Below are 24,771 nucleotides of genomic sequence, written 5' to 3'. Positions count from 1 at the left end.
TTCGGGAAAATTTCTATTCTAACATTTTTCGGCCATGTAGAATAGATAGTATAAATCTGAATCTTAATATTCAATTGAATTATTAGAATAAGTGAAACAAATGATAGACAAAGTAGAAATAAGAGTAAAGTGAAGATCGGATGTATATTTGTGCCCAGGAGGTGATAATTGATTATGTTACGGAAGAACCCAAAGAGGCAAGGCAAGTTTTTGTGGCTCGAACTTCAAAACTTCCACTCTTTGCAGTCGATTGTCGCCCACCTCCACTCTGATCTTACACTGCCTGGAGCAGACTATTACTGCTAACTTGATCCAGGCTCGGATTTCTCTTACCTTCTTTGTGTGAAAAGCTCCAATTTGCGCTTTCCCTGAAATTCTCGCCCCTCCAACTCTCCGACTCGAATTCCCCCTCCACATCCATTCATCATGGCTACCGTCGCAGAAAACGGTACTCCGGCTGTTGCTGATGAGAACTCTGTTCCTGTCACTGAAACTCAGACTGGTGATGCCGTCACTGTCTTCCACAACTCCGATGACTTCAACGTGAAGCACCCTCTTATGCACGAATGGACTCTGTGGTTCACCAAGCCCCCCAGTGGCAAGGTAGGGGATACCAGTTGGATATATCGACTTCATTGTACTCATTCATGGAAATTAGGGCGACAACTGGAACGATCTGCTTAAGGAGGTGGTTACCTTCAGCTCTGTGGAAGAATTCTGGGGCATCTATGTAGGTCCAATCTGAAGTCTCCACTGACCAACAATCACACTAACCTCGATCGCTGTTAGAACAACATCACGCCAACCTCCGAACTCGGCCTTAAGGCCGACTACCACCTCTTCAAGAAGGGCGTACGACCCGAGTGGGAGGACCCTCAAAACAAGCACGGTGGAAAGTGGTCATACCAGTTCAAGGACAAGCGCTCCGTGCCCATCGACGAACTCTGGCTGCACGCGCAGCTCGCCGCGATCGGTGAGACTCTCGAGAAAGATGACGACAACGAAGTTATGGGAGTGGTTGTGAATGTGCGCAAGGGCTTCTACCGTGTCGGTCTATGGACACGCACAGTCGGCAAGAGCATCCAGGGCGATAAGCACACTCGGACACAGGCGCAGGGCAAGGAGGTCCTCGAGGCAATTGGTCAGCGATTCAAGGACGTGCTGCGGTTGAACTTGGCGGATGTGGTGGAGTTCTCTGGCCACACCGACAGTGCACACAGCGGTAGCACACGCGCGAAGGCCAAGTATACCGTTTAAACGGGGTTGTCTGAGGTGGTGATTTGCAGACGAGGATGAAAATCGAAAAAAAAAAAAAAAAAAAGAACAGGGGACGGATGGCGATGCGCCGATTTCACGATTACGGACGACACGAATCGAGGGGAATTGACTCGACTCGCTGTGCGATGCTGGAAACTGGGGGTGATTCACCTAGGGACCGCTGTCCCTCCCCCTTTGATGCCCGCCCCGCTGCATAGTTCTGCAGGGACGGCCTGATTGCTTGCGACTTGTATCTTACTCTACCAACACATTTCACGAGGCTTCTGCCGTGGTTGAGGTCGAGCTCGTGCCGGTATGATGGTATTTTCCTTACATTATTCTATACAAATATGACCTGTTCATGGATGCATTCAACTTTTGGTGTTGGCGTGCTGTGTCAGTTTTGGCGAGATGAAGCACCTGAGTATAGCTGCAGTAGCTGTAGCTCAACAGCGGCCTAAATGCCTAAGCCCTGTCTTATATATATTTTGTCTGATCCGATCAGCGTCGTGAGTTGAAAGGCTTCCGGGAGGTTATGGTGGCACTCTCTAGAATGTATAGACACAGACACATTTGTAGTAAGCGTTCAGTTTCAAACATGCTCTACGACCGACATGATTCCTTGGACATATAAAACGACATCCATAGGACAGACAGTGTACCCACCACACCAATATCAAACCAAACCAAAAGATAGGTTGGGATTGGGATCAGCTTCGATTGATCAAAGTGAAAGGAACGACCAAGCCTTTTCTACCTAACGAAGATATCGAGAACTCGGCTTACGCAATTCGCCGATTACCTTTCGCACTGCAGTCTCGATAGGTCCGGAAGAGGATGAAACACTCTTTATTGAATATATTCCCTTCTTAGTTTGTCAATCGCTCGCATATTATACCTCGAAATTCGTAATCCACCCCGAAATAGATAAGCTTCTTCTCTCTAACTTTGACTTAGCCGTAACTAGAAAGGAAAACCTACTAGATAGTCGAGACGATATATCTAGTGGTTTCTTATACTACAAACGAACAGATTTTACAAGGATTCCTCAATAGGATCGAAGCATAGATATGGTGGTTATAAGCTATTCAATAGCCTTATTAGACCTCAGAATAGCCCATTTATGTGCACAAATATAGACTTGGCACGCATAAAGTAGCTGATTAATGGCTGTACTATTTTGCGCATATGCCAATGTGTATATTCAATAGTTATTATGTTATCATAGTAAGAAGTAGGAATTACGTAGATATTATACTGATTTCAGCATCACGATACCAGACTTCATATAAAATCACCCCAAAAAGATCCAATTTGACCCGTGGACTACGAATTCGCACCGAGCAGGATTACTGAGTGTCCGTATAGAGAGAGATATATAGTTATATATCTAAAGCGGATTGGTAGTTAGAAGTATCGCTTTCTCTAACTACAGTAACACTTATGCTACCTCTATTTACTATATAAATATATAAATCCCTAACAAAAATAAGTACCTCTTGTAAAAAAGTAAAGCCTTTATGAAGGAAGATTTCTATGTTGTAGCCGTGCCAACACGGTGTTGGTGCGCCCCAGAGGATGCAATGTCCTCACAGGATGTAAGATCTATAAATTAGGTATCTTTTGTATGACTTACCCATACAAAAGGTACTTAGACATAACATACATTTTTCTCAACCCTCAAACTAGCGAGGGAAGATATAAGATGATCTATATAGTGTAAAGGAAGTCTATATTATTTGACCAAACTTTGGATGAAATATTACGATACTAAAATAAAGAAAGTACCTAGTTATGTCTACCATATAGCCTTTATAAAGTGTCATTTTAAAATAATTACAATATTATATATACTTCTATCTTTATTATTAGCTAGGGTTCTCTAATATTAGGGCTGGCTATCTCCGCGTAGCTATTATTTACTATATAAGATCTATCAAATAGTGTAATGGATAAGTCCATACAAACCACAAAGTGGACTCGGATGCATTCATCACCACTCAAGGCTCATGCTTGTCAAGTTCATAGAGATCCATCCAAAAAGAAGTATCATGTAGCCTAAGCCTGCGATGAACTTCCCCAGCCGTCTTCAAGCCAAAAAAGCCAGCCATTTCCCAATCAACGAGCCCCACAATCCTGTCATCATCAACTATACAGTTAGAATCAGTCAAGTCATTATGCATGAAGCTCATGTCTGGATCGGTATTGGTATTAGAGAAGAGAATATCGCATTCAAGGGGCTGGATACGGCCGTTGCTACGAATGTTGGGATCAGGCACGACGTAAGAGCGAACCTGGCGTCTATCGGTAGGCTTGATAGTGTGTAGCTGTCGGAGTATATCGCGTGCTTGTTGTTTAAAGGACTCCATTTGAGCTTGCGAAAGATAAGGCCAAGCGACGGCCAACGCAACACCGGGAAGCCTTTCCTGGACCAGTATATGGCGGCCATTGATCTAAGGGGATAGGATATAAGTAAAATGGGCGTAACCAAGGGGTAATAACAAGTACCTTTCCAGTAAAGTATATTTTGGGTACTTTAACGTCTTCCAAGACGTTCTTTGCTATAGCAATCGCCCGGATCTCATTCGCATCAGCATACGAATAGTCAATCTCCGTATACTTGGTGCTCCGTGGCGTATGTAGGTGGCTTGATTTAATGATGATGCTACCAAGGGCAAACACGTCGCGACCACCGTCATCGGCGGGATAGATTCTAGCAGATTGGTTGCAAAGATCAATAACTGATGCCCAATAAGCTAACGAGTCTGCGGAATGAGAATTGACATGCTGACGGTCAACGCGGAAGTCGTCTGGTCTAGGATGGTACCGACCATAAAGCGGCAAATCCGCGTATAGATCAGAAGGAGGGATATCGTCTGGGTCCGTCGTATATGGGTTCATTGTTAAAGTTGAAGTAGAATATATGATCAACTATGGAGATGAAGCACAAAATATGAATACTTCGTTTGGCGAGGATTTGTCTCGGATATGAAAGGATGATGAGAGACGGCCACTCGGTCCAGCTAGAATGTCCTGGATGCTGTAACTAGCGGGTAGTAGTGGCCTTAGGCAGACATATATAACACCTATATAAAAGAGAACCTGGCATGGCGTTTGGACATTGCTCTCTTTTACATATACATTCTCTAGAGCCAGTCAATATCTCAGTCCTCGCCGTCACAAATTTATTTCACTGTCAACATAGTCAACGTGATCTGCCCCTAAGCACCGAAGGTGATCCCCCGTTATGTAGGGCAGCCAATAATACCCCCCGTTCAGCAAATTGGTCTCCATGGTGACCCAGTTACCGCCGCCCTTCCAAACAGACTATATTGAGCTTAGTTCTATAACAACCAAAGCCCCTTGTTATCTCCATCATCCACAAGAGGCGTCTCAAGCTGCAGTTTTCTACACAAACAACATTTCCGAGGTCTCGTTTTCCTCCAAAGTCAAGCAACGGTGAACCGGTAGCAGAACCAGTATGGCGACCAAAGCGCTCGAGGCTCGTTTCAAGCATTTATCTGTTCAAGATGAGAACAGTGGACAAGATGGGACCAATTTAAACCGGAATTCCAAGGTAAGTGGGCTCTATGGTACCCTTACAACACGCGTTGAGAGCACAGTTAATGACAGGGAGCAGGTCGCAAGCACCGGCACACATCCATCGGACAGACTCCAGCCACCAGAGAGCTCCAAGTCTAATATGTACAAACAACAGTGCACAATTATTGACCCTGTCGCTTCCCAAGTCAATCGAGTAAAAGGCGGAAAAGTTCTTCGGCCCTCTCGAAAGCCCCTCTCGGTTATTTCGACGCAGAGACCCGATGAAGTCGTCAAGGCCAAAGAACATAACGTCACTGATATCGACCAACAAAGCACAACCCTCAATCGTATCGCCTCCAAATTTACTCAAGCCAAAGACCAACCAGCATCTTCTCGGACTCGACACCCCCTCTCTGCCGTTATGTCGTTAGCATCGGGTGCAGAGTTCAAAACAGAACAAGACAGTACGAGTGATGCCAAGTGGCAAAGCAGAGCCGCCAATCAGCTCGTTTCCCAAGCGACTCAAGCAAAAGTCGGACAAACTCTTTCCCTACATCGACACGCCCTCTCTGTTTCTCGGTCGGTAACAGCCAATACGGCTGAAAAGACAGAAGAACGTACCGCCCAGCTTATAAAACAACCTGTCCCCAAGCTATTTCACCTAGGCATGTTCGAAATTGGCCGACCCTTAGGAAAGGGAAAGTTTGGACGAGTATACCTTGCACGAGAACGGCAGACTGGTTTTGTTTGTGCGCTGAAAGTACTCCACAAGCATGAGATCCAACAAGGAAGGGTCGAGAAACAGGTAGCTCGTGAAATCGAGATTCAGAGCAATTTGCGTCACCCCAACATCTTGCGGTTATACGGTCACTTCCACGATCGGAAACGAATATTTTTGATTCTCGAGTATGCTGGTAAAGGGGAATTATATAAGCACTTACAACGAGAAGATCGGTTCCCTGAGCGGAAAGCAGCACAATATATCGCACAAATGGCGAGTGCTTTACGGTACTTGCATCGTAAACATGTCATTCACCGGGATATCAAGCCTGAGAATGTCCTTGTTGGTCTTCACGGAGAGTTAAAGGTGTCGGATTTTGGCTGGAGTGTTCATGCGCCAAGTGGCCGTAGGCTCACGATGTGTGGAACCCTAGACTACTTGCCTCCAGAAATGGTAGATCCTAAGAGGTGCCATAATCCTTATGATGATAAAGTGGATCTATGGGCCCTAGGGGTCTTGATGTACGAATTCCTGGTTGGAAGGGCACCTTTTGAGGACACACCTGGTATGACAACCAAGCGCATTGCTAAGGGGGATATGACGATTCCTTCTTTTGTTAGCTCCGAAGCCAAGGATCTTATCAAAAAGGTGAGTTCATCTTCAAAACATAACATCAACCAAGCACTAACGATAATCAAGCTACTCGTCCTTGATTCAGATCGAAGGATTTCCTTGGAGAACGTGAGACAACACCCCTGGATTATCAAACACTGCGAGATCACCACAAAACAAGATAAGACTTGAGTGATTGCATAATGGGACAATGAATGTAGTTGTCTATGTGATGCTATACTAGTTATCCCTACCTATAGGAGCTCCCCTCTAATAATACACACTTGGAATCTAGTCCAGAACAATATGGATATGCTAGCGGCCTGCCCTTTGGATGATATCCTAGAATAAATGAAGTATGCATGCAGAAATCAGTTTACCATACAATCTGTCTTCACCATAACACGGCCAAGGTTACCAAACCCCGATGATGTGGCACAAGGCGTGCGTTCCCATATGTTGTGTTTTTACAAAGGACCAAAGCAATGCTTTGTTATACGTTGCGCAGCAACTGACCAACTGGCTGTGGCTTGCTGACATTAGCCACCTGCGACTTTTTAGAATTCAGCTGCACCACTATCGTAGAGTACATTATGGCGATGGAGAAGCCCAGCTCCTAGCTTCATATAGGTATATACATGCTGTGTCTGACAAATATATCCGCGATAGCTATCAAGGTCGCCTTAGGCATCCAATACAGAACTCTCTACTGTATGTAACTACCATTGTATTAGCGGGTCTTATTGTTTTACCAATAGCGCGATTACCATGTGTAGTAGAAACGTGCCCAGGTGGCAAAACTTAGATAATTCGAGCAACTATACATCCACTACGTATGTATATAGATAAGGATAGAGCGGAAATAATGCTTAGGTGATATAGAGCAGAACATACGATACCTTCTCGTGACGTAGAGATATGAAGTTCACAAAATAAAGTGGGGTTATCAGTATGCCTTTCGATGAAATTTGTGCTGAGCAACTATCTTGGGCTGGGAAACAATAGAGTGAAGCAGATGGAAACAAATGTCCGTATTTATCTGAGAATTGTCCGGCTGACTCTTAACAAAAGAATCTCGAGCTAGGACCAAATATCCGGTTCGCTGTCATATTGGGCGTGCTCAAGACAGAAGCGGAGGAAATCCACAATTGTAGCGGCTGATAGCCCATCTCAAGGGCAGAGATCCACTCTGATTGAAAAATACTTGAGATGAAACCATCTATTCTCTGTCTGAGAGCCTTTGAACTTGGTTTCCAGCCGACGTAGCTGCAGCATGCACAATAACAAATATGGCATGTAAAGCGGACGGGCGGCTATATACTGGCTGCCATTGGCCATAGAACAGACCAGCCAGCCACTCACGAATCTAGAACCCGTTATTTTTCAACAAACCTCAAAAACGTATGTACCAAATTTGGTGTTTCACAAAGCCAAGTGTCGCAAGCCGCTCCTCAAGCAGTAGAAGTATCAGGGAATAGGATTTCCCCTCATATCCACTGGCATTTCTTTCCAGAACCAAGGCGTTTTGAAACCCGGAGGTCCCATTCACCATTCTACTGCCCGCTCATCCGTACAGTCATCAAGGATATCATTGTTGACTTCGAGATAGCCCCGCATCATTGATACCCAGGCGTTTAGTAGCAACTGCCACGATGAAAATCCAAGCTCCTCGATATCAGAAATGACTCCTTTGACAAAGCTCTTAACCAATACTGCTTCAAGCGGATAGAATAAGTTGTCATATACTTCATATTGCTTTGATTGAGCCTTCTGGGTTGACTGATTTGTTGATTGAGCCTTCTGGTTTGACTGGTTTGAAGTCATATCGACATTGTCTAGTGGTAAATGCGCGAAGGAGTTAGGAATTAAGAAGATTTGATCCCCGCTAAACTGAAGGTGAGGCGGGAACTGGAATGACGTGTAATAACGGTCCAGGCGTTCGTAGCCCTTGTTAATCTCATTAAGGACGGCCTGCGGATCTGGGAGGGACTCCATAATTTCAGGGGCGGCCCGGCGATCAGGAGGGGCTTGACTAAATCCAGAGTCTTTGAGCTTCTGAATCGCCGTCTGATAATGTTCGTCTCGGACAACAAACATGTGATACTACTATAATAATCATAATAGTCAGTAATAATAAGACTAAATAGCAAAGGAAATATTCACGCCTGCTCCAGTTAGGACACCCAAATGATACATTGCAAGCTGTCCCCACGATATTACCGGTAGAGGCTTGAGTATTTAACTGAATGCTGAAGATACGGCGTCAGGTGCGACCTCTCGGGGATTCCTGCACATCTCGGCTGCAAATCTTCTTTTGAATATTATCTTATACGCTCCTAGTATGTTTTCTTGCGATATTGATGTCAAAATTTGACGTAAGAAGACGTGAGTTGGGTGAAAAGACCCAAGGAAAACTGTTGTGGTTGTACAGTCAAGGCCGTTTTTTGGGTTGGAGCAAAAATGCTTATGTAATCGGCTTAACTTTGCGAGGTGCCGTCTGGACCGTCACCTCAGTTTGTTTTATATTTTGTTTTCTTATAAAGTCCAGAAGTCATGCACACCAGCAGGAGAGAGTAGAGAGAACAAAGGGCGTCTAATTGCCTTGTGGTGGAAGGTTGTCCTGTGCGAGCTACCAATATGATATAGTTATTTTATAGAGATAAGCAACCTTGGAAGCTTCCGACGCGCAATATGCTCCATTGATATCTTTCCAAGTCTCAGCTGGGAATAACTGAAGCACTAGCATAGTAGTCACCGACAGAGACCCACTGTGGTATTCTAAGTGGCTGCTGATGTCGCAATATCAGAGTGACTGCTTCGAACTCTGTAGAGAGAGAGCCCTCTATTATCTCGGCCGGGAGCTGACCTGTTGCGATGTCGGAACGGTGATGTGCTTGCCCATACCGGCCCAACTACCCGTACACAAAGTAATGGTGCTAGCTTGTTCAACTGGGAAGTGGCGACGGCATCACATAGAGCTTGGACTGAGATAGCGAGAGCACTATATTGTATAACGAATTGGGCTTGGCAAGTAGGACATCGGAAGTAAGCCTATCCAGGCTACATCAGGATATAGTCCCAAGCAACCTCATGGAATCCAAGTTTGAAGTTGAGATTCAACATATTTCATTGAAAGGGACTTGATGTGTGATATATCTTTAGCGCCGGTGTCGGATTGCCAATATCTTGGAGAAGTCTTGGTGGAACTCTCTCTTAAGGTGTTGGTTGCTTGGCTGACACCCAAGAGGTTCCTCAAGGCTTGGAAGCTTACGCCATCTGAGGGTTAATGTTGATGATAAGCTCTCCTGTTGGTGGACCTGAAGTCCATTTTTGTCCATTTTTGTCCACAAGCGAAGTCGGAGCCCCCCAAAGGGCGTGTGCTAAGACTCTTGTTTCCTTGGTGTCTTGGGGTTTGTATATATTTATGAGTGATGTCCCTGTTGATCTTTTGATCTTTTGATCTTTTCTCTTTTTCCCCCTCCCCTCTCTTTCCCCTTTCACATACCAAAAATCGATCAAATTATGAGATGACTTTTGATGGCTATAGTGTCATACACCTACACATACTAATGACCAAGACTAACAGAAACACTTTCTTATCTTCTGTGGGCTTGGCAGGCACCGAGCACTCAAACACAGATCCACCTCCCATCGCCTTTCGACGAGGTTTTTACGAGAGAATAATTACCCCGGAACCATCAGACCAGACCAAACCACGATAGGAACAAAAAATGGTTTCTCTCAGGTCATTGCCTCGGCTGTCATTGAATGACATTGGTTGTTACAGGTCATTTGCCGGGGTAAGCGGGTATGGTCAAGCTTTGAGACATACGCAGCTCAGCGGGAAAACGAGGGGAAATGGGCCCCAACGTTACATTCGGAAAGGAAGACTGGAGATCTTTCTACAATCGTATGGTGATTGAGTACGGAGGACTTTGACCTGGCAATCAAAGGATTCCCCTACTTCGACGAAAACGGATGAACCCCCGATCTGAACCTTTGCCGCCTCACCCGAAAGGCGTCCACAACGTTGAAAAGGTCGACAATATACAATTCAGATTCCCGGTCAATGATATTACCCGAATATATTCATCAAAAGATCGGAGTATCGACTTGACTCCGGCCATTGAAAAAAAAAAAAAAAAAAAAATTCAAAGAAAAAAAAATCACACACAAAACGATAATTTGCCCTCGTGGCGAACTCCGGAAACGTTCTCAATTGGGAATTTTTCAACTTCACCGGCCATCTCCGACTGGACACATCAAATGTGATTCGACGACATAAAGTGGACTTGGACTTAGCTCTTCCAGAAATCCCCAGATGCCAAAATGGTAAGACAAGCTCATTCGCTGCTCTGATTGATCCGACCCTGAGCGCAAAGTCCACCCGATGCTCGGTCTTTTGTTGCTTTAGTACTATACATTCCGTGTGCCGTCTGGTTACATTGGATCAATTTCGCCTTTCAGCCATTCGCCGTTGGACGATAACATTGCCGATCGCGTCCATGGTCGTGCGAACAATAGGCCATGTCTGACCTTCTCAGATAAGCCTTAGTGGTATGGGGGCATGGGGGATGGCGTGCAACCTGGTATTTTTTTATTATATTCTTTTATATTCTTTTCTGTTTTTTTCTTTTATTTCGAGATAAGACTCTCCTCCGGTCCCACTCAGAGTCGGATGTTGAGTAATGAAAAATTGCATATATATTATTCACGCCCGTTTTCTTGATTCTCTTTTTCTACTCCGATTTGTGATTTTTCCTTGCCTTGAAAAAAAAGGCATAATCTGGTCTCGTAGCCATGGCGTCCACAGACCGTGAGATCGATACTGTTGCGTATGTATCTTTCTGTCTGGAAGCTCCCAGAGTGCAACTAACCATATCTTTAGAGCTCCGTGCGATAACGAGGTCACCCAGCATGCCGTCCTAAATGAAAAGGCTATGGATTCCGATTTGGACAAGGAGAACCAGATCACTCCCGATGGCGGCGAACCCACTCTCTCAGAAAAGACTTCCTTACGCCATATCGCAGAGAACCTGCCCCTCTCCGCCTGGTTGGTGGCTGTTGTCGAGCTGAGCGAGCGTTTCACCTACTACGGAATGTCTGGTCTGTTCCAGAACTACGTCCAGCGACCTCGGGATGGTAGTGAGGGACGTGGTGCGCTCGGTATGGATCACCAGGGTGCTACCGGTCTCACCACCTTCTTCCAGTTCTGGTGTTATGTTACCCCCATCATCGGTGCCATCATCGCCGATCAGTATCTCGGCAAGTACAAGACCATTGTGCTGTTCTGTATCGTCTACATGGTTGGTCTGCTCGTCCTCGTCTGTACCTCCATCCCCACGGCCCTGGATCACGGCTCGGGTATCGGTGGTTTCATTGTTGCCATCTTGATCATCGGTCTGGGTACCGGTGGTATCAAGAGTAACGTGGCTCCTTTGATTGCGGATCAGTACAAGCGGAAGAAGATGGCCATCACTACGACCAAGAAGGGCGAGCGCGTGATCATCGACCCCGCCCTGACCATTCAGCGTATCTACATGATCTTCTACGGATGCATCAACGTCGGTTCGCTCTCCCTTCTCGCCACTCCCTACATGGAGCTGTACATCGACTTCTGGCCCGCCTACCTTCTCTGTCTCTGCATGTTCATGGTTGGTACCCTGGTGATTGTTCTCGGCCGCAAGTTTTACGTTGTTCGCCCGCCCCAAGGCTCCATCATCACGGACGCTTTCCGCGCCCTCTGGATCATGGTCAAGAACCGCAACATGGATGCCCCCAAGCCCTCATGGCAAAACGAGCACAATGGTGTCTCGGCCGTCAAATGGGACGACCACTTCATCGACGAGCTGAAGCGCGCCCTGGTCGCCTGTCGCGTGTTCGCCTTCTACCCGATCTACTGGGTTGTCTACGGACAGTTCTCCGGCAACTTCGTCACCCAAGCCGGCCAGATGGAAGGCCACGGCATTCCTAACGATCTGATGCAGAATTTCGACCCGATCTCCGTCATTGTTTTCATTCCCCTTCTGGAAACCTGCGTCTACCCCCTGATGCGCCGCATGAAGATCCCCTTCCCCCCATCACCCGTATCGCACTTGGCTTCATCGTCGCCTCGCTTGCCATGATGTACGCCGCCATCGTGCAGCACCTGATCTACTCCGCCGGACCCTGCTACGGCCACCCTTTGTGCGCAGCCTCGGAGGTCGACGGCGCCGCCCAAGGCAACAGAGTGCACATCGCCATCCAAACCCCAGCCTACATGTTCATCGGTGTATCTGAGATTTTCGCCTCGGTTTCCGGTCTCGAATACGCCTACACCAAGGCACCTCCCAGCATGAAGTCCTTTGTGCAGTCGATGTACCTCCTCACGAACGCCTTCGGATCTGCTATCGCCGAGGCCCTCACTCCCGCCGCTTTCGACCCCGCCATCATGTGGATGTTCACCGGTCTTGCCTGTGCGTCCTTTGTGGCTGGTCTTATCTTCTACACCATCTTCCATCACCTGAACGCGAAGGAAGATGATATGAACGCCCTCGATGCCGACGACGATATTCTCGAAGCGGAACGGCGCCAGTCCAAGGAGTAATATGCCTTAACTGGTGTGTTTCTTTGTAATATTTTTTTTTTTTGTTCTTTTGGCATTGGCATTGGCATTCGCATTGACATTCGCATTGCAAGTATCTCTACGCTGGGATCGTACTTTTTTCTTTTTCATTGCTTGCATCATCGAAGCAGGACCCTCTTGTGTGTTCTAAAACTGCTGTGCAGATCGTGAGACGTGGTATGATATGATGCTTCTAATTTAGTAGATACAACTCATAAATTTAAATAAAAATAATCAATATACAATATATATATGAAAGAAACTTACTCTATATCTTATTCTCATTCTATGAACTATTAATATGGACTACTACATTCCATTTCCTCGTGGTATAGGTGAATTTAGTGTAGTCCCTTTTGGAGAAGGCAAAAGTCAAGATTTCCCCTGTGGGTAAAAACAGCTCCTGTTCCAGAAATACGCTAAGTACACCCTGGCTAACGTTAATATACTACAGCTACGGTATACTAAAACTTGTTCCATGGACTCCATTGTAGTCGAACTGGTATGGTAACACGGTCCTCGCGCAACAATTATGGTGGCGACTCACTATACATATAGCTTGTCCGCACCCGAATCGGAAGCCCGAGCTCCTTTCATGTTTCCTCTTGTATCTTGCCGTGCTTACAGTAATTGTGCAAGGGCTTGCTGTTTGTTTTGGGGTGTGATGTTTCTCAAACAAAAAGACAAGACATCAGATGTGCCATGTGGTGGTGGACCTCAACGATTTGCCTTGGTTGTCGGCGATTGGGATATGATGGCTTTCATCCTGTCCCACGATTAAAACAAGGAATCATGGTTATGGTTTGGATCGGAGCTGCCACATTCCAGTGCTATAAATGAAATGAGAATGATCGGATGTCCTTGGAGTATGTTGGACATGGGTAAATATATATAGGCAGTGTTCAATCAACTGGAAGGAGCAATGAGTGTCCTAGTACAACAGGCACCCCACAACAAGAAGGGCCGTTGATAGAGTTCCCTTGTCGTGCAATCTTAGGATATCCCTAGGGACTGACTTACCTAGGTACATGGTAGATGTTGTCCGAGCGGCTGTGGAGAAGAGCGAGTTGGTGAAAAGGAGGGGTATTTGTGTCCACGTGAAGTGTCCACGTGAACAAATTATAGAAGGAACGAGTTACCGTTTTAGGCAACAAGGCCATTTAGTAGCTCTTTAGTTGGTCTTCAGTAGCTGTTTAGTAGCTCCTGCTATGATCTTCCATAATATGTTCCCTATATGAACTTGACTAGCCTATTAGCGGTGATATATACCTGGATCAGGCAGCCATACTTATGCAAAGGCATCAGTATTATAGATCTGGCGTCTTAGTTCTATACAATAACTAGTTAGTTAACTATACCAACGGCTAACTTAGTTGATGCCTGGAATGAGGCTCATGGACTCTCCAATCGTCCTGAAAATCCTGATTGGTCAAGTTTCACAAGTTCCAGTTTTTTTGTTCAGTTCCCTTAAGTTCCCTACGCAGACTATTTCCGACTGCCCAGGTGGCGTCCTGGACTGACAGGTAACAGCAATTGATGTCCTGAGTGGATTATATTCCTATTGGAATCTGTCATTTACATACATACAACAATGTTGTATGTCTTTCATCAAGTCGATACATCATAATCATGATGTGCAGACTCACGTTGCCACAGCAGACCCTTGAATAAGTACTGGGTACATTTTCAAAGGTGGATATTACCTATCAAACTCAAGTACCCAGTACCTTGGAAAATATATCCCACCCTCCATACCGATCCACTTCTGACTATCAAATCACAATCTGCAACAAATGTCTTAAATAGAACAGGCTCAGCCACACAGGGTGAATGGTCAATCTCAACTCCACATAGACTGTTATCCTGTACGAATAGGTAGGAAATAACGGTGCACTGTCCGCTCTGTAAGAAATTGTTAAAAATAGGGGGACCCTTAAAAAAAGAAATAGTAAATTCGAAGCCGATTGAAATTTATGAAATCTATGAACTCCATGAAACTCATGAAACCATTTATTTCCCAAATTAATACTTAATTTCGCTATTCAGCGCGACTAACACCCGGTCCTTATTGGCTTTTACTGTCCTGACACCGCCAGCGCTTCTGCCGCAACCTCCACTTCTCCCGTCTCACCCTTCCCTCCTTCATCTCTCCCCCCTAACTATTATTGTCTTGTTTCACGCATTTAAGAACCTGAGAATCTGAACATCATGAGTGTGAGTGAACCCAATGTCAACCTCCTTGATTATCTGAATGTGCTTCTGACGCGACTTTCCCTAGTACCAGAGCTTAGGGGATAACAACTCAGGCGGCTACGGCCAGTACAACCCGTACGGAAGTCAGCAACAGAGCAATCCCTATGGAGGCCAGGAACAACAGCAGAGCTATGGATATGGTGGTGGTTACAACCAGGCTGGTGCCGCAGAGCAAGGAAACGGTGGTTATGGTATGCTGACCCCGATAAATCGAGTACCTTGCGACGACTCTAATTACCCGACAGAGATGTCCAACATCAACCAGGCCTCATCTGGTGGCCCCACTGCGATTCTGAACAAGTGCAAGGAGATGAACGAGGGCATCACCGAGCTGACCAAGAAGCGCGAGACTCAATTGGTTGCCGCTCAAAAGGCCCTTTTGGACTCCAGCACCGGCAAGGAAGACCAGGCCTCGCGCCAAACGCTCGACTACATTGAGGATGAGATCAATACTGCGTTGCGCTACCTGCGCGATCAGTTCAAGCGCATCAAGGAGACCCCCGGATCCGGTGACTCGCGCGTGCAGGGCCAGGTCGAGAACGTCAGCCGCAACCTGCGTCGTGAGATTGAGCAGTACCAGCGCACACAGAGTGACTTCCAGAAGCGCCTGGAGGAGCAAGTGCGCCGCCGATACGAGATTGCCAACCCCGAGGCTAGCCCCGAGGAGTTGGAGCAGGGTGTGCAGAATGTCCTCATGGGACAGGAGCAGAGCTTTGTTGTATGTTTTGTCCGAGTCGAGTACATCTTTTTTTTTTTTAGTTGGTCAGTCGCTAATATTTGAGGAATAGGTCCCCGGTACTCGCACTCGCCAGGCCAATGATGCCCGTCAGGCTACTCTCCAGCGTTCCGCCGCCATCCGCAAGATCGAGCAGGATTTGATCGAACTGAGCCACCTGTACAATGAGGTCGCAGAGCTGGTGCACCAGCAGGAGCCTGCAGTTCAGCAGATTCAACAGGGAGCCGAGGAGACACACCGCAACGTCGAGCAGGCCAACACCAAGTTGGACACCGCTATTCAGAGCGCGAAGAACGCTCGCCGCTGGAAGTGGTATGCACTGATTATCATTAGTGAGTATTTACCTGTCTGCACGGCAAGATCTGGCCAACCCGCTAACCTAGTTCTCCAGTCATCATCATTATTATTGTCGTCGGTGTGGCCGTCGGTGTCACGCAGGCCAACAAGAGCAGCAAGGAGTGATCTTTCCGTTGCACTACGTCCCCTTCCTATCTTCTCCATGTACGACCTTTCCCGGGGATCCGACGCATCTCCGCATCTTCCCATTTGTTCTTTGTCCCCTCGTTATACCACCCATTCGCATTTCCTTCTTGTGTAAAAGCAATCTCTTTTAACCCCCTCTTTTCTTTGTCTTTGCCTCCTAGCTGTACCTGCTTGTTTGTGTACAGCTGCTCCGCGCCTAACATGCGATGGCCCTTGATGATTATCGCTTCGGGGCTCGTGATGTCGCGGCGCATGGATGTATATACTAGATTGTTGCTTTCCTTGGCCCCCTGTTTGGCGCTAGAACCTATGTAATACTCTCTAATAATCGACCACTTCACGCATGAGTTTGATGTATACCGCCCGTAGTTGAGTTCCGAAATCGTAGGTGATTTATGCAGTATAATGTAATGCATTTCGAGTCATGGTCTGGGGGTATCCGACTCGACATGACTCTTTCAGAATAAGGAGCACCTGAACGCCGAATCAATCGGCTATCTATGCCTTCTGCTTCTTCTCTTTCCTCTCCTGTTCCTTCCTCTCCTTCTCGCGCTGCTCCTCAGCTGGTGTCTTTGTCTTCAATTGCAGTGCATGTAGTCCGCCCTCGCGAGCCATCTCTTCCTTGAGCAATGCGTAGACCATACGGTGCCGAGCGGGTTGCATCTTCGACTCGAAGGAATCAGAGACAATTGTTACACTGTGAGAAATTAGACATTCGCTAGTGCACCGTGTGTGTTTGGAGGTGGAGGAACGAACTGGAAATGCGTCTCCTTCGATACCGACCCTTCCATTGCAGCGTGGTGCGCATGGAGGTGAGAGTCATTCCGGATCTCGAGTTTCGAAGGTGTGAATGCGTGAGCGATCTATAAAGAAAAAAGTGAGGAGATATTAGCAATGTACTCAATGACAACGCGGAGGAGTGGCTCACCTTGTCGCGCATGACATCCTCCAGCGGGGTACTTGAGGCCATCCTAGCAGAAACAGAGAACAGACGGCGAGGGATCAGACCCGGAAGACTGCGAGGAAGCATTTAGAAGAAAAGAAGGAAAAGAAACGATCACCAGAGAGGAGGGAGGAGGAGAGAAACGTCCGTAATTGAAGCCAATCGGATGTTTTCGATTTCGGAACTTCAACTCCCATGACATCGATGTCAACTTGTCTTTTGCTTCGACATCTCAATTGCTCCTCTTTTTCCATATGGGGTATATATGCTGTGAGATGAATTTCTAATATTGCAAAATCTGAAATTCAAAATCCAAAATGTCCAGTTTACTCTCCCTGCTTTCGCGTTCCAATGCGCGTGTCTGCTTCACTCCGCGGCGAACGCCTCTCAGCGCGAGACTCTTGTCGACTCTCCCCAACACACATATCTTCCGCGCACTCCAGAACCATGATCCTGAAAGTCTGGCGGTTGTGCATAGTGTCTCTTCCCGATCATTCACCTACGGTAGTCTAATTGCCGATATCGTTCGTGCTAAGGATGACCTGGAACAGAAGGCTGCGAAAGCGCAGGGCCGATTGGCTGGCGAGCGGATCGCCTTCCTCGCGGAGAACAGCTATGACTACGTAGGTACTGTTGTCTTGAACTCCAATGATACATTTAGAATACTAATAGGCATATATAGTAACGCTGCTGGCGATCTTTGCTAGTGATGCCATTGCGCTCCCGCTCTCGCCGTCTTTCCCGACTGGGGAGCTGAAGTATATCCTGGATAATTCCCAGGCTAAGATGCTGCTGACAACTGAAAAGTATGCCGATAAAGGCATGGAAATCCTGCGAGAGGGATTGGAACATGAGCCGCTGTTTACTATCCGCAATAAGCTGACAGAAGGCGCATCGAACCGCGAGAGCGTAACCCTGCATGATCTGAAGCAGCCTTCGTCTGGTGGGATGATGTTGTATACATCTGGGACGACGAATCGACCGGTAAGTTCAGTTAGGTTCACTGTACTCAAGGACCCATTACTAAGTCGAAGCAGAAAGGTGTTCTCATCCCACAATTGGCACTGGCCGCACAAGCATCTTCACTACTAGAAGCGTGGAAGTATACACCGGATGACCGGCTTCTTCACCTGCTCCCACTTCACCACATCCACGGCGTGGTGAATGCAATCGTGGCACCGATAGTAGCAGGCTCCTCAATCGAGTTCATGTACCCCTTCAACCCGGACAAAGTCTGGAAACGACTAGCAGCACCCTTCCTCCCATCCAACACCTCAAAGCCACCCATCACATTCCTCACTGCCGTGCCAACAATCTACAACCGCCTCATGGCCACCTTCCCCAAACTAACCCCAGAACTCCAAAAAGCCGCAAAAGAAGGAATCTCCCCACAAAACCTCCGCTTGAACATCTCCGGGTCCGCCGCCCTGCCAACCCCAACAAAGACCGCCTGGACAAACCTCAGCAACGGCAACGTCCTCCTCGAACGCTTCGGCATGACCGAAGTCGGCATGGCGATTAGCTGCGGTCTCGACGGCGCAGACCGCGTCGACGGCAGCGTCGGCTGGCCACTCCCAGGAGTCGAGGCGCGACTCGCGGATCTCGAGACGGGAGCAGTCATCCCAATCGAAGAAAAGAATCCCAATGGCCGAGAACGCGAAGGCGAGATCCAGCTTCGCGGCGAAACAATCTTTGACCATTACTGGGGAAACGAGAAAGCCACGCGCGAGAGCTTCGCGCAGAGTGACGACGGAGGCCGGGCGTGGTTCTGTACCGGCGATGTCGCGACTCGGAGGGTAGTTGATGGAGCTGGTAGTGGAGCCAGCGGAGCTTGGGCTCAGGGACCGATGTATTTCATCCAGGGACGGAAGAGTGTTGATATCCTCAAGACTGGAGGTGAGAAGGTTAGCGCGTTGGAGGTTGAGAGGGAGTTACTTTCTCTGTATGTTTTCATTTTTTTGGGATTTGCACTTGGAATATCTATACTGATGATGATGTTGCTCTAGTCCCCAAGTCACCGAAGCTGCGGTCGTTGGTCTCCCCTCTCAACAGTGGGGTCAGAAGATCGCTGCTGTGGTTGTCCTTGCTCCTGACGCGGCTGCTTCGGGTCGGAATGGTCAGTCTTGGGGTCCGATGGATATGCGGCGTGCATTGAAGGGTTCTCTTGCTTCTTTTAAGATTCCACAGGAGATGAAGGTTTTGGAGGCTATTCCGAGGAATGCGATGGGGAAGGTTAATAAGAAGACACTTGTGAAAGAGGTCTTTGGTATTTAAATATTTAAGAAAACAACCACACTGTAGATGGGGTTGAGGTGAGTGATGGAGATCTGTTGGCTTAATACTCTCTACTCGGGAAAAAGAACATGTACAATACTATCCAGCAAAATAGATTGAATTAAATCATTTCTCATATTAAACAACCAAAATGCATTCTCCAAATTTCAAATTCATAGCATCATGTCAAGCCTCTTACTCGATCCTTCCCCATAGGAAAGAAAAAAGGGAAATCAAAGTCAAGTCTCCAATACTAGATCTGACGGTGAAGACCCTCACTCTTCGCACGGACAGAATCCGAGTCGACGCTGGGGTCAAGCTTGTCGACACAATAACCAGCTGTACTGGTATTACCAGTATCAGTCGCACCAGTGGTAGTTCCAGTGGGAGTATTGTAAATACTACCAGCAGTACCAAGACCAAAGCCCCCAATCGCCGAGCCAACAGTAGCACCACGAGTGTGGGGTTCGTAGGTCGTAGTACCAGGACCAGTACCGACGAGGGTAGATTGCTGCGGAGGACGGGTAGCACTGTACATGTCAACGCCGATGGTAGAGCTGTGAGGTCCAACATTCGTGCTGCTGCTGCTGCCGCTACCGGGGGTAGCAATGGGAGTGATGTGAGGAGTTCCAGTTCCAGTGGCCAGGATAGAGCTGAGGGGTCCTGTAGCGGTGGTTGTGGCATGGGTAGATCCAAGACCAGCACCAGCACCAGCACCAGCACCAGTCACACCAGAGGTACCTGTGCCGTGGGTAGAACCAAGACCAGCACCGGTGAAGCTTTCATGGCGAGCACGGTTGTCACGGTCAGAGTCGACGCGGAGGTCGAGCTTGTTGGCGATGGTCGAGCTGTGAGGACCGACATCGGTGCTACCAGTAGTGCCAGTAGTGCCAGTAGTGCGCTGGGTAGATCCAAGACCAGCACTGGTACCAGTCACACCTGAAATGCCGTGTGTAGTGCCAGAACCTAGGGCCGAGCCTTGAGTACCCGTGGCGGTGGTAGCATGGGTTGATGCAAGAGCTGCACCGGTTCCAGCGGCAGTGAGACCTGCTTCGTGGCGAGCGCGGTTGTCGTGATTGGAGTCAACGGCGGGATTAGCCTTGTTGGCGATGTGGGGACTGTGGGGGACGACATTGGTGCTGCTAGTGGCACCAGTAGCACTCAGGCTTGGGGTTCCTTGAGTAGTGCCGTGGGTGGTGGTGCCCTGGGTGCCATGAGTCCCTGTAGAGATTGTGGTATCGTGGGATGCTCCAACAGCACCAGTCGCATCGGTGTGATCTTCTGGGGTAGTTAGTATCATTGAATACCCTGAGGGATGGGAGATAAAAGGTGAAGTGAAGAATGACAAACCCTTATCACTTTCGACACGGGGGTCAAGCTTGTTGGCCAAGTTGGAATGAGGTCCATGGCTGGAGGACTTGGTCGACTCGTGCGACTCGTCCTTCTTCCCAGTTATGGCCTCTTCGGCCTTGCGTACAAACTGCATGTTGATATTGATGGTATTGATGAAAGTTGAAGTTGTTATCAAGTAAATGATGGGATGTAGTTGATGAAGGTAAGAAGTGATATCCCTAGACTAGGGAAAGAAGAGGGTATTTATATGTCATTTACACATAAACAGGACTCAGACAAACATTTGAATTCATGATGTTCGTATTTTCAATGTGATGGTGTACAGACATTCCCAAAGTATAGCAAACGCCTTCTGGTGTCACGATCTACTATTTCGTTTGATGTACATGGAATAGGTTTCCTATGAGCTGCATAGTCAACCACTTAATCAAAGTATTGCCATTAAAAGGGCTAAACTGGCTATTCTCGTTGATCTGCCAAACGGCCATAGACCCAAATCCCAAACAATTGTTGCCAAGAAGGATGCCAACTCTATGCACCTGGCCAGTGTTGTACTGAATACTCAGTATATCCTGGTCAATTCTACATCCAACCAGCATAAACTGGAATGAGGTCACTGTGGCTCTTCGTATTTTGTTCTTACACCGTCTCATCTCTGTTGTACATTATCTTGTACTCCGGGCTTGTGATAGGGAAGTAAACGCAACCAAGACAGGTCACTTTATTTGTTTGTTGGTGGAGTTAAAACTCAGCCAATGGATCAAGAGACAGACATGAATCTTTTTATTCATAAAATATAATCTCAAACTGCCAGTTTGGTGGTCTGAGATTGTAGTTGCGTGGCTACGCCAAAATATATAGTTCCCAGTCACATGACCAGAGATCATCCTCTCTGTGCTTTACTTTCTCCTTCATCAAAGTGACATTGACCATAATATTCCAAAAAAATACAAAATCCTCAAATCCTTCATCTGTGGTATTATGTTCAACATGGACCATGTGGGATGAATCTCTCGAATCTCTTGGTGTTCATACCAGGCCCAGCAAACACCAAATTGAGCTTCGGGATTTGGTGAGCCTCAATTCTTCGTGAGACCAATAGGAGACCTTGGACTTGGTTATCTAGACTGGTAGTATAAAGCCACTCTATTCTTGACTGACGAGCAGCGAAGTGCCAGGTCTGCCAGTACTCGAATCAGATCTGCATCGACACGGGCTCCAGGCGAGATCAGTAGCGCTGGCAGTTCTAGTTATTGCAGTGCAAAGCTAAGATCTGTAAGGCCTTGCGGGCGATATTATCTCTCAGGCCACCACTGAGAATATTTCGATCCAGAATGTTCTCAATGTTTCTCACCCAGCGACTACACAAACGTCTCTAGCTAACTCGTCTACAGACTCATTCCACAGAACTTCTTGAGTTCTCGCTGTATAGTCTTCCAAGAAGCATCATGTACCAATGCCAAGATCAAGGATCTCATAACTATCTCATCTAGTCACATGTTCTTCATCCTGCTGGATTAGCCAAGCAGCTAGACTCGATAAAATGATATATCAAATCGACTGGGATTCGTGTTTGAGAGTCCTGTTTCCCAAACTATTACGCCACCTTCCAATTAAGAAGTGCACTTGCAGTCATCGTGCACCAGATCGCCTCCTTCACTTTGAAAATTCCTGGCCCAGCTATGAGCGGCGATGATGACTATTACTGCCACCAAAAATCATCAAAGGTCTCTCCGTTGGAAATGATCTGGACGAAATACAGACTCCTTGGAGATTATACCCCTGGTCAATCGGGAATGAGGTTGAAAATGACTGGACGAAATCTGCTGATGTCAGCATCCGGTCCGATCCGGGACCCGTCCGAGATAGAAGAAGCTGTCCGCGAAGTTACATGGACAATCTGAATCCGGCAATTCAGATCTGTAGAGTTGCAATTCCAGTTTCCTGGGGATCTGTGCTGTCAGGCGTGGTAGATCTGGCATTTTTCCCCCTTGCTTGCGACCCCTGACCTTTTCACATTCATGTTTCGGAGCGATATTTACATGGAAATCGTGGAAAGGAGTATCCCTTGCAACCAATCATAAATACAAGCTTCTCCCAGGCACGATCTTTCGAGCTGAAGATTCCGGTACCCCACGGGTCGCATAAGCGCCACCATGTGGATTCTCTCGTTCTGGATTTTCCCTATCATATCTGGGTGCATGTGGATAGGTAAGGGTAAACACACGAGGGATTGAGCTTACTTTACTAACAGCCTCGTAGCTACACTAGTAGCCTTGCTATCCACCTGGGCGGCAGATGGAAAACCAAGATATACCACCATGAGCGATGGGCTCACCATTCCGTGAGTCTAACCAATGAACCTGCCCACAACATAGACTGAGTCAATTGAACAACCAGTTACATTTCCCATATCGGAGCCGAGGGACTCAAACCGCTGTTCATCGCAGGCAGTGTAGTAACAGTCGTATTCATGGATCTCGGTCTCCTCTCTGAACGATGGCTTCGCCATGCCGGCCAACTTGCCCGAAACAAAGGGAGGTTCGACAAGACCTGTGCTGTGGGATCCATTCTTTTCTCAATCGCCGGGGCTTTAGGTCTCATTCTTCTGTCCATCTTCGACACAAAACGCCACAACAACCTCCACAACGGGTTTTTGGGTATGTTCATAGCGAGCTACGTGGTTTGCGCCATCCTGGTGTGTCTGGAATACATCCAAATCGGTCGATTCTACCATCCCCAAGCCCGGATCTTAATAGTCAGTTTCGCGATCAAAGCTCTTTTCGTTATCTGCGAACTCGGTGTCGCAATTGCATTTGGCGTCTGCATGAATTCTGGAAATAAGAAGAACGCAGCAGCTGTTTGTGAATGGGGTAAGATTTCCGCTGTTGGATTGTAGGAAGAGAAGCTAACTTGAGGAACAGTTGCCGCGCTTATATTCGCGTTCTTTGTCTTTTCTTTTGTCATTGATCTCCTACCGTCTGTTCGTACCAAGAGACGCGTTCCTCAGGGTGAAAAGTATGCTCGGCCAGGTGTGGCGGATCGTCCAGTTGACTTTTAGGTGGTACAGTTGTCTGATTCAACATTTGATACTTAATCTTTATATATATATAGTTATACCCGTGGATGTTAGAATAGCCCTTTGCCAATAAGAGACCAGTCTTGGACATTGGCCACATGTGGTGATATCATCCGTTGTGGGGGGAAAGGGGAAAACCCCGAGTCTCTCGCGAAAACAACTGAAAACAATTCATTCCATTGATTTCAAGAGAGATTGATAAATTAAACATGGGCTTCTTCAAACATCCCTGTGGTGCAATCTCAACAACTGCCCATATCATCCAATGCATCAGTTCATTAATCGTCCTGGGGATCACAGCCTGGGCAGCCCGAGGGACCAAAACCCTTACAGTGATCTTCTCCTTGGTGATGGTAACATCTCTCCATCCAGCTCTTAATATCTTAATATTGTAGAAATTCTAAAATCCGGACAGGCGGTTCTGACTCCAATCGTCTACGGTATAACACTAAGCACCAGCTGCATTACCCGACGTCGCAGATGGCACGTTCTCCCTCTGCTAGTGACGGACGCAGCAATTTCTTACCTGTAAGCATGACAATACGTTCATTATAGGATAGTAGTAAATGCTCATCTCCCATCTAGCTGGCTCACTGCATTCATCTTCCTGGCTCTGAATTTCAACAACGTCAGCTGCACTGTGCACCTCTGGAACAGACAGACGGTATGTAGCCGGAAGTATTCAGCCGAAGCATTCAGTTTCATTGCATTGTAAGTGCCATTTGTTCGAATATTCGAATACGATGGATCCCATTGGCTGATCGCATCGCAGCTTTGCTACACTCATAGCTCTGGCATTCGAGATTTTGTATACTTACCTCCCGAAGAACGATATCCCAGTGCGGGAGAAGCGAAATGGGGTGACGCACTTGGAGGATAATCTCCGGGGTGCCGGGGTGATGAGTCCTTGAAC

The 24,771-nt window shown here is 47.2% G+C and overlaps 11 protein-coding genes across 11 annotated transcripts; 7 read left to right on the top strand and 4 right to left on the bottom strand.

Annotated features, from left to right (window-relative positions):
• Positions 1–426: 426 nt before the first annotated feature.
• Positions 427–1,257, top strand: N7516_009404 (uncharacterized protein; the record flags this gene model as incomplete). Its single annotated transcript, XM_057222123.1, has 3 exons — positions 427–603; positions 659–730; positions 790–1,257. 3 exons carry the CDS (start codon positions 427–429, stop codon positions 1,255–1,257), a joined length of 717 nt encoding a protein of 238 aa, XP_057072395.1.
• Positions 1,258–3,257: 2,000 nt separating this feature from the next.
• Positions 3,258–4,158, bottom strand: N7516_009403 (aminoglycoside phosphotransferase family protein; the record flags this gene model as incomplete). Its single annotated transcript, XM_057222122.1, has 2 exons — positions 3,258–3,710; positions 3,766–4,158. The coding sequence occupies 2 exons, from the start codon at positions 4,156–4,158 to the stop codon at positions 3,258–3,260; spliced, it is 846 nt and encodes a 281-aa protein (XP_057072394.1).
• Positions 4,159–4,738: 580 nt separating this feature from the next.
• On the top strand, positions 4,739–5,387 carry N7516_009402 (kinase-like protein; the record flags this gene model as incomplete). Its single annotated transcript, XM_057222121.1, has 2 exons — positions 4,739–5,237; positions 5,266–5,387. 2 exons carry the CDS (start codon positions 4,739–4,741, stop codon positions 5,385–5,387), a joined length of 621 nt encoding a protein of 206 aa, XP_057072393.1.
• Positions 5,388–7,678: 2,291 nt separating this feature from the next.
• On the bottom strand, positions 7,679–8,230 carry N7516_009401 (uncharacterized protein; the record flags this gene model as incomplete). Its single annotated transcript, XM_057222120.1, has 1 exon — positions 7,679–8,230. The coding sequence occupies one exon, from the start codon at positions 8,228–8,230 to the stop codon at positions 7,679–7,681; it is 552 nt and encodes a 183-aa protein (XP_057072392.1).
• A 2,703-nt stretch (positions 8,231–10,933) lies between these two features.
• Positions 10,934–12,719, top strand: N7516_009400 (uncharacterized protein; the record flags this gene model as incomplete). Its single annotated transcript, XM_057222119.1, has 3 exons — positions 10,934–10,968; positions 11,022–12,219; positions 12,279–12,719. The coding sequence occupies 3 exons, from the start codon at positions 10,934–10,936 to the stop codon at positions 12,717–12,719; spliced, it is 1,674 nt and encodes a 557-aa protein (XP_057072391.1).
• Positions 12,720–14,945: 2,226 nt separating this feature from the next.
• N7516_009399 (syntaxin) lies at positions 14,946–16,188 on the top strand (the record flags this gene model as incomplete). The annotated part of the gene is made up of 5 exons (XM_057222118.1): positions 14,946–14,951; positions 15,016–15,181; positions 15,236–15,708; positions 15,779–16,058; positions 16,118–16,188. 5 exons carry the CDS (start codon positions 14,946–14,948, stop codon positions 16,186–16,188), a joined length of 996 nt encoding a protein of 331 aa, XP_057072390.1.
• A 519-nt stretch (positions 16,189–16,707) lies between these two features.
• N7516_009398 (BolA family protein) lies at positions 16,708–17,239 on the bottom strand (the record flags this gene model as incomplete). Its single annotated transcript, XM_057222117.1, has 3 exons — positions 16,708–16,906; positions 16,966–17,072; positions 17,138–17,239. 3 exons carry the CDS (start codon positions 17,237–17,239, stop codon positions 16,708–16,710), a joined length of 408 nt encoding a protein of 135 aa, XP_057072389.1.
• Positions 17,240–17,469: 230 nt separating this feature from the next.
• N7516_009397 (acyl-CoA synthetase) lies at positions 17,470–19,426 on the top strand (the record flags this gene model as incomplete). The annotated part of the gene is made up of 4 exons (XM_057222116.1): positions 17,470–17,779; positions 17,835–18,136; positions 18,190–19,094; positions 19,159–19,426. 4 exons carry the CDS (start codon positions 17,470–17,472, stop codon positions 19,424–19,426), a joined length of 1,785 nt encoding a protein of 594 aa, XP_057072388.1.
• Positions 19,427–19,679: 253 nt separating this feature from the next.
• On the bottom strand, positions 19,680–20,912 carry N7516_009396 (uncharacterized protein; the record flags this gene model as incomplete). Its single annotated transcript, XM_057222115.1, has 2 exons — positions 19,680–20,707; positions 20,777–20,912. 2 exons carry the CDS (start codon positions 20,910–20,912, stop codon positions 19,680–19,682), a joined length of 1,164 nt encoding a protein of 387 aa, XP_057072387.1.
• Positions 20,913–22,935: 2,023 nt separating this feature from the next.
• Positions 22,936–23,840, top strand: N7516_009395 (Frag1/DRAM/Sfk1 family protein; the record flags this gene model as incomplete). The annotated part of the gene is made up of 4 exons (XM_057222114.1): positions 22,936–22,990; positions 23,042–23,123; positions 23,180–23,652; positions 23,704–23,840. The coding sequence occupies 4 exons, from the start codon at positions 22,936–22,938 to the stop codon at positions 23,838–23,840; spliced, it is 747 nt and encodes a 248-aa protein (XP_057072386.1).
• Positions 23,841–24,067: 227 nt separating this feature from the next.
• Positions 24,068–24,769, top strand: N7516_009394 (MARVEL domain-containing protein; the record flags this gene model as incomplete). The annotated part of the gene is made up of 4 exons (XM_057222113.1): positions 24,068–24,211; positions 24,274–24,386; positions 24,444–24,569; positions 24,631–24,769. The coding sequence occupies 4 exons, from the start codon at positions 24,068–24,070 to the stop codon at positions 24,767–24,769; spliced, it is 522 nt and encodes a 173-aa protein (XP_057072385.1).
• Positions 24,770–24,771: the final 2 nt, after the last annotated feature.

This window comes from Penicillium verrucosum (assembly GCF_028828655.1).
Source record: "Penicillium verrucosum strain IBT 35672 chromosome Unknown utg000003l_segment0_segment0, whole genome shotgun sequence".
NCBI lineage: Eukaryota > Fungi > Ascomycota > Eurotiomycetes > Eurotiales > Aspergillaceae > Penicillium > Penicillium verrucosum.
Note: the sequence above shows the minus strand (reverse complement) of the source record. Positions and strands in the feature narration are given on the sequence as shown.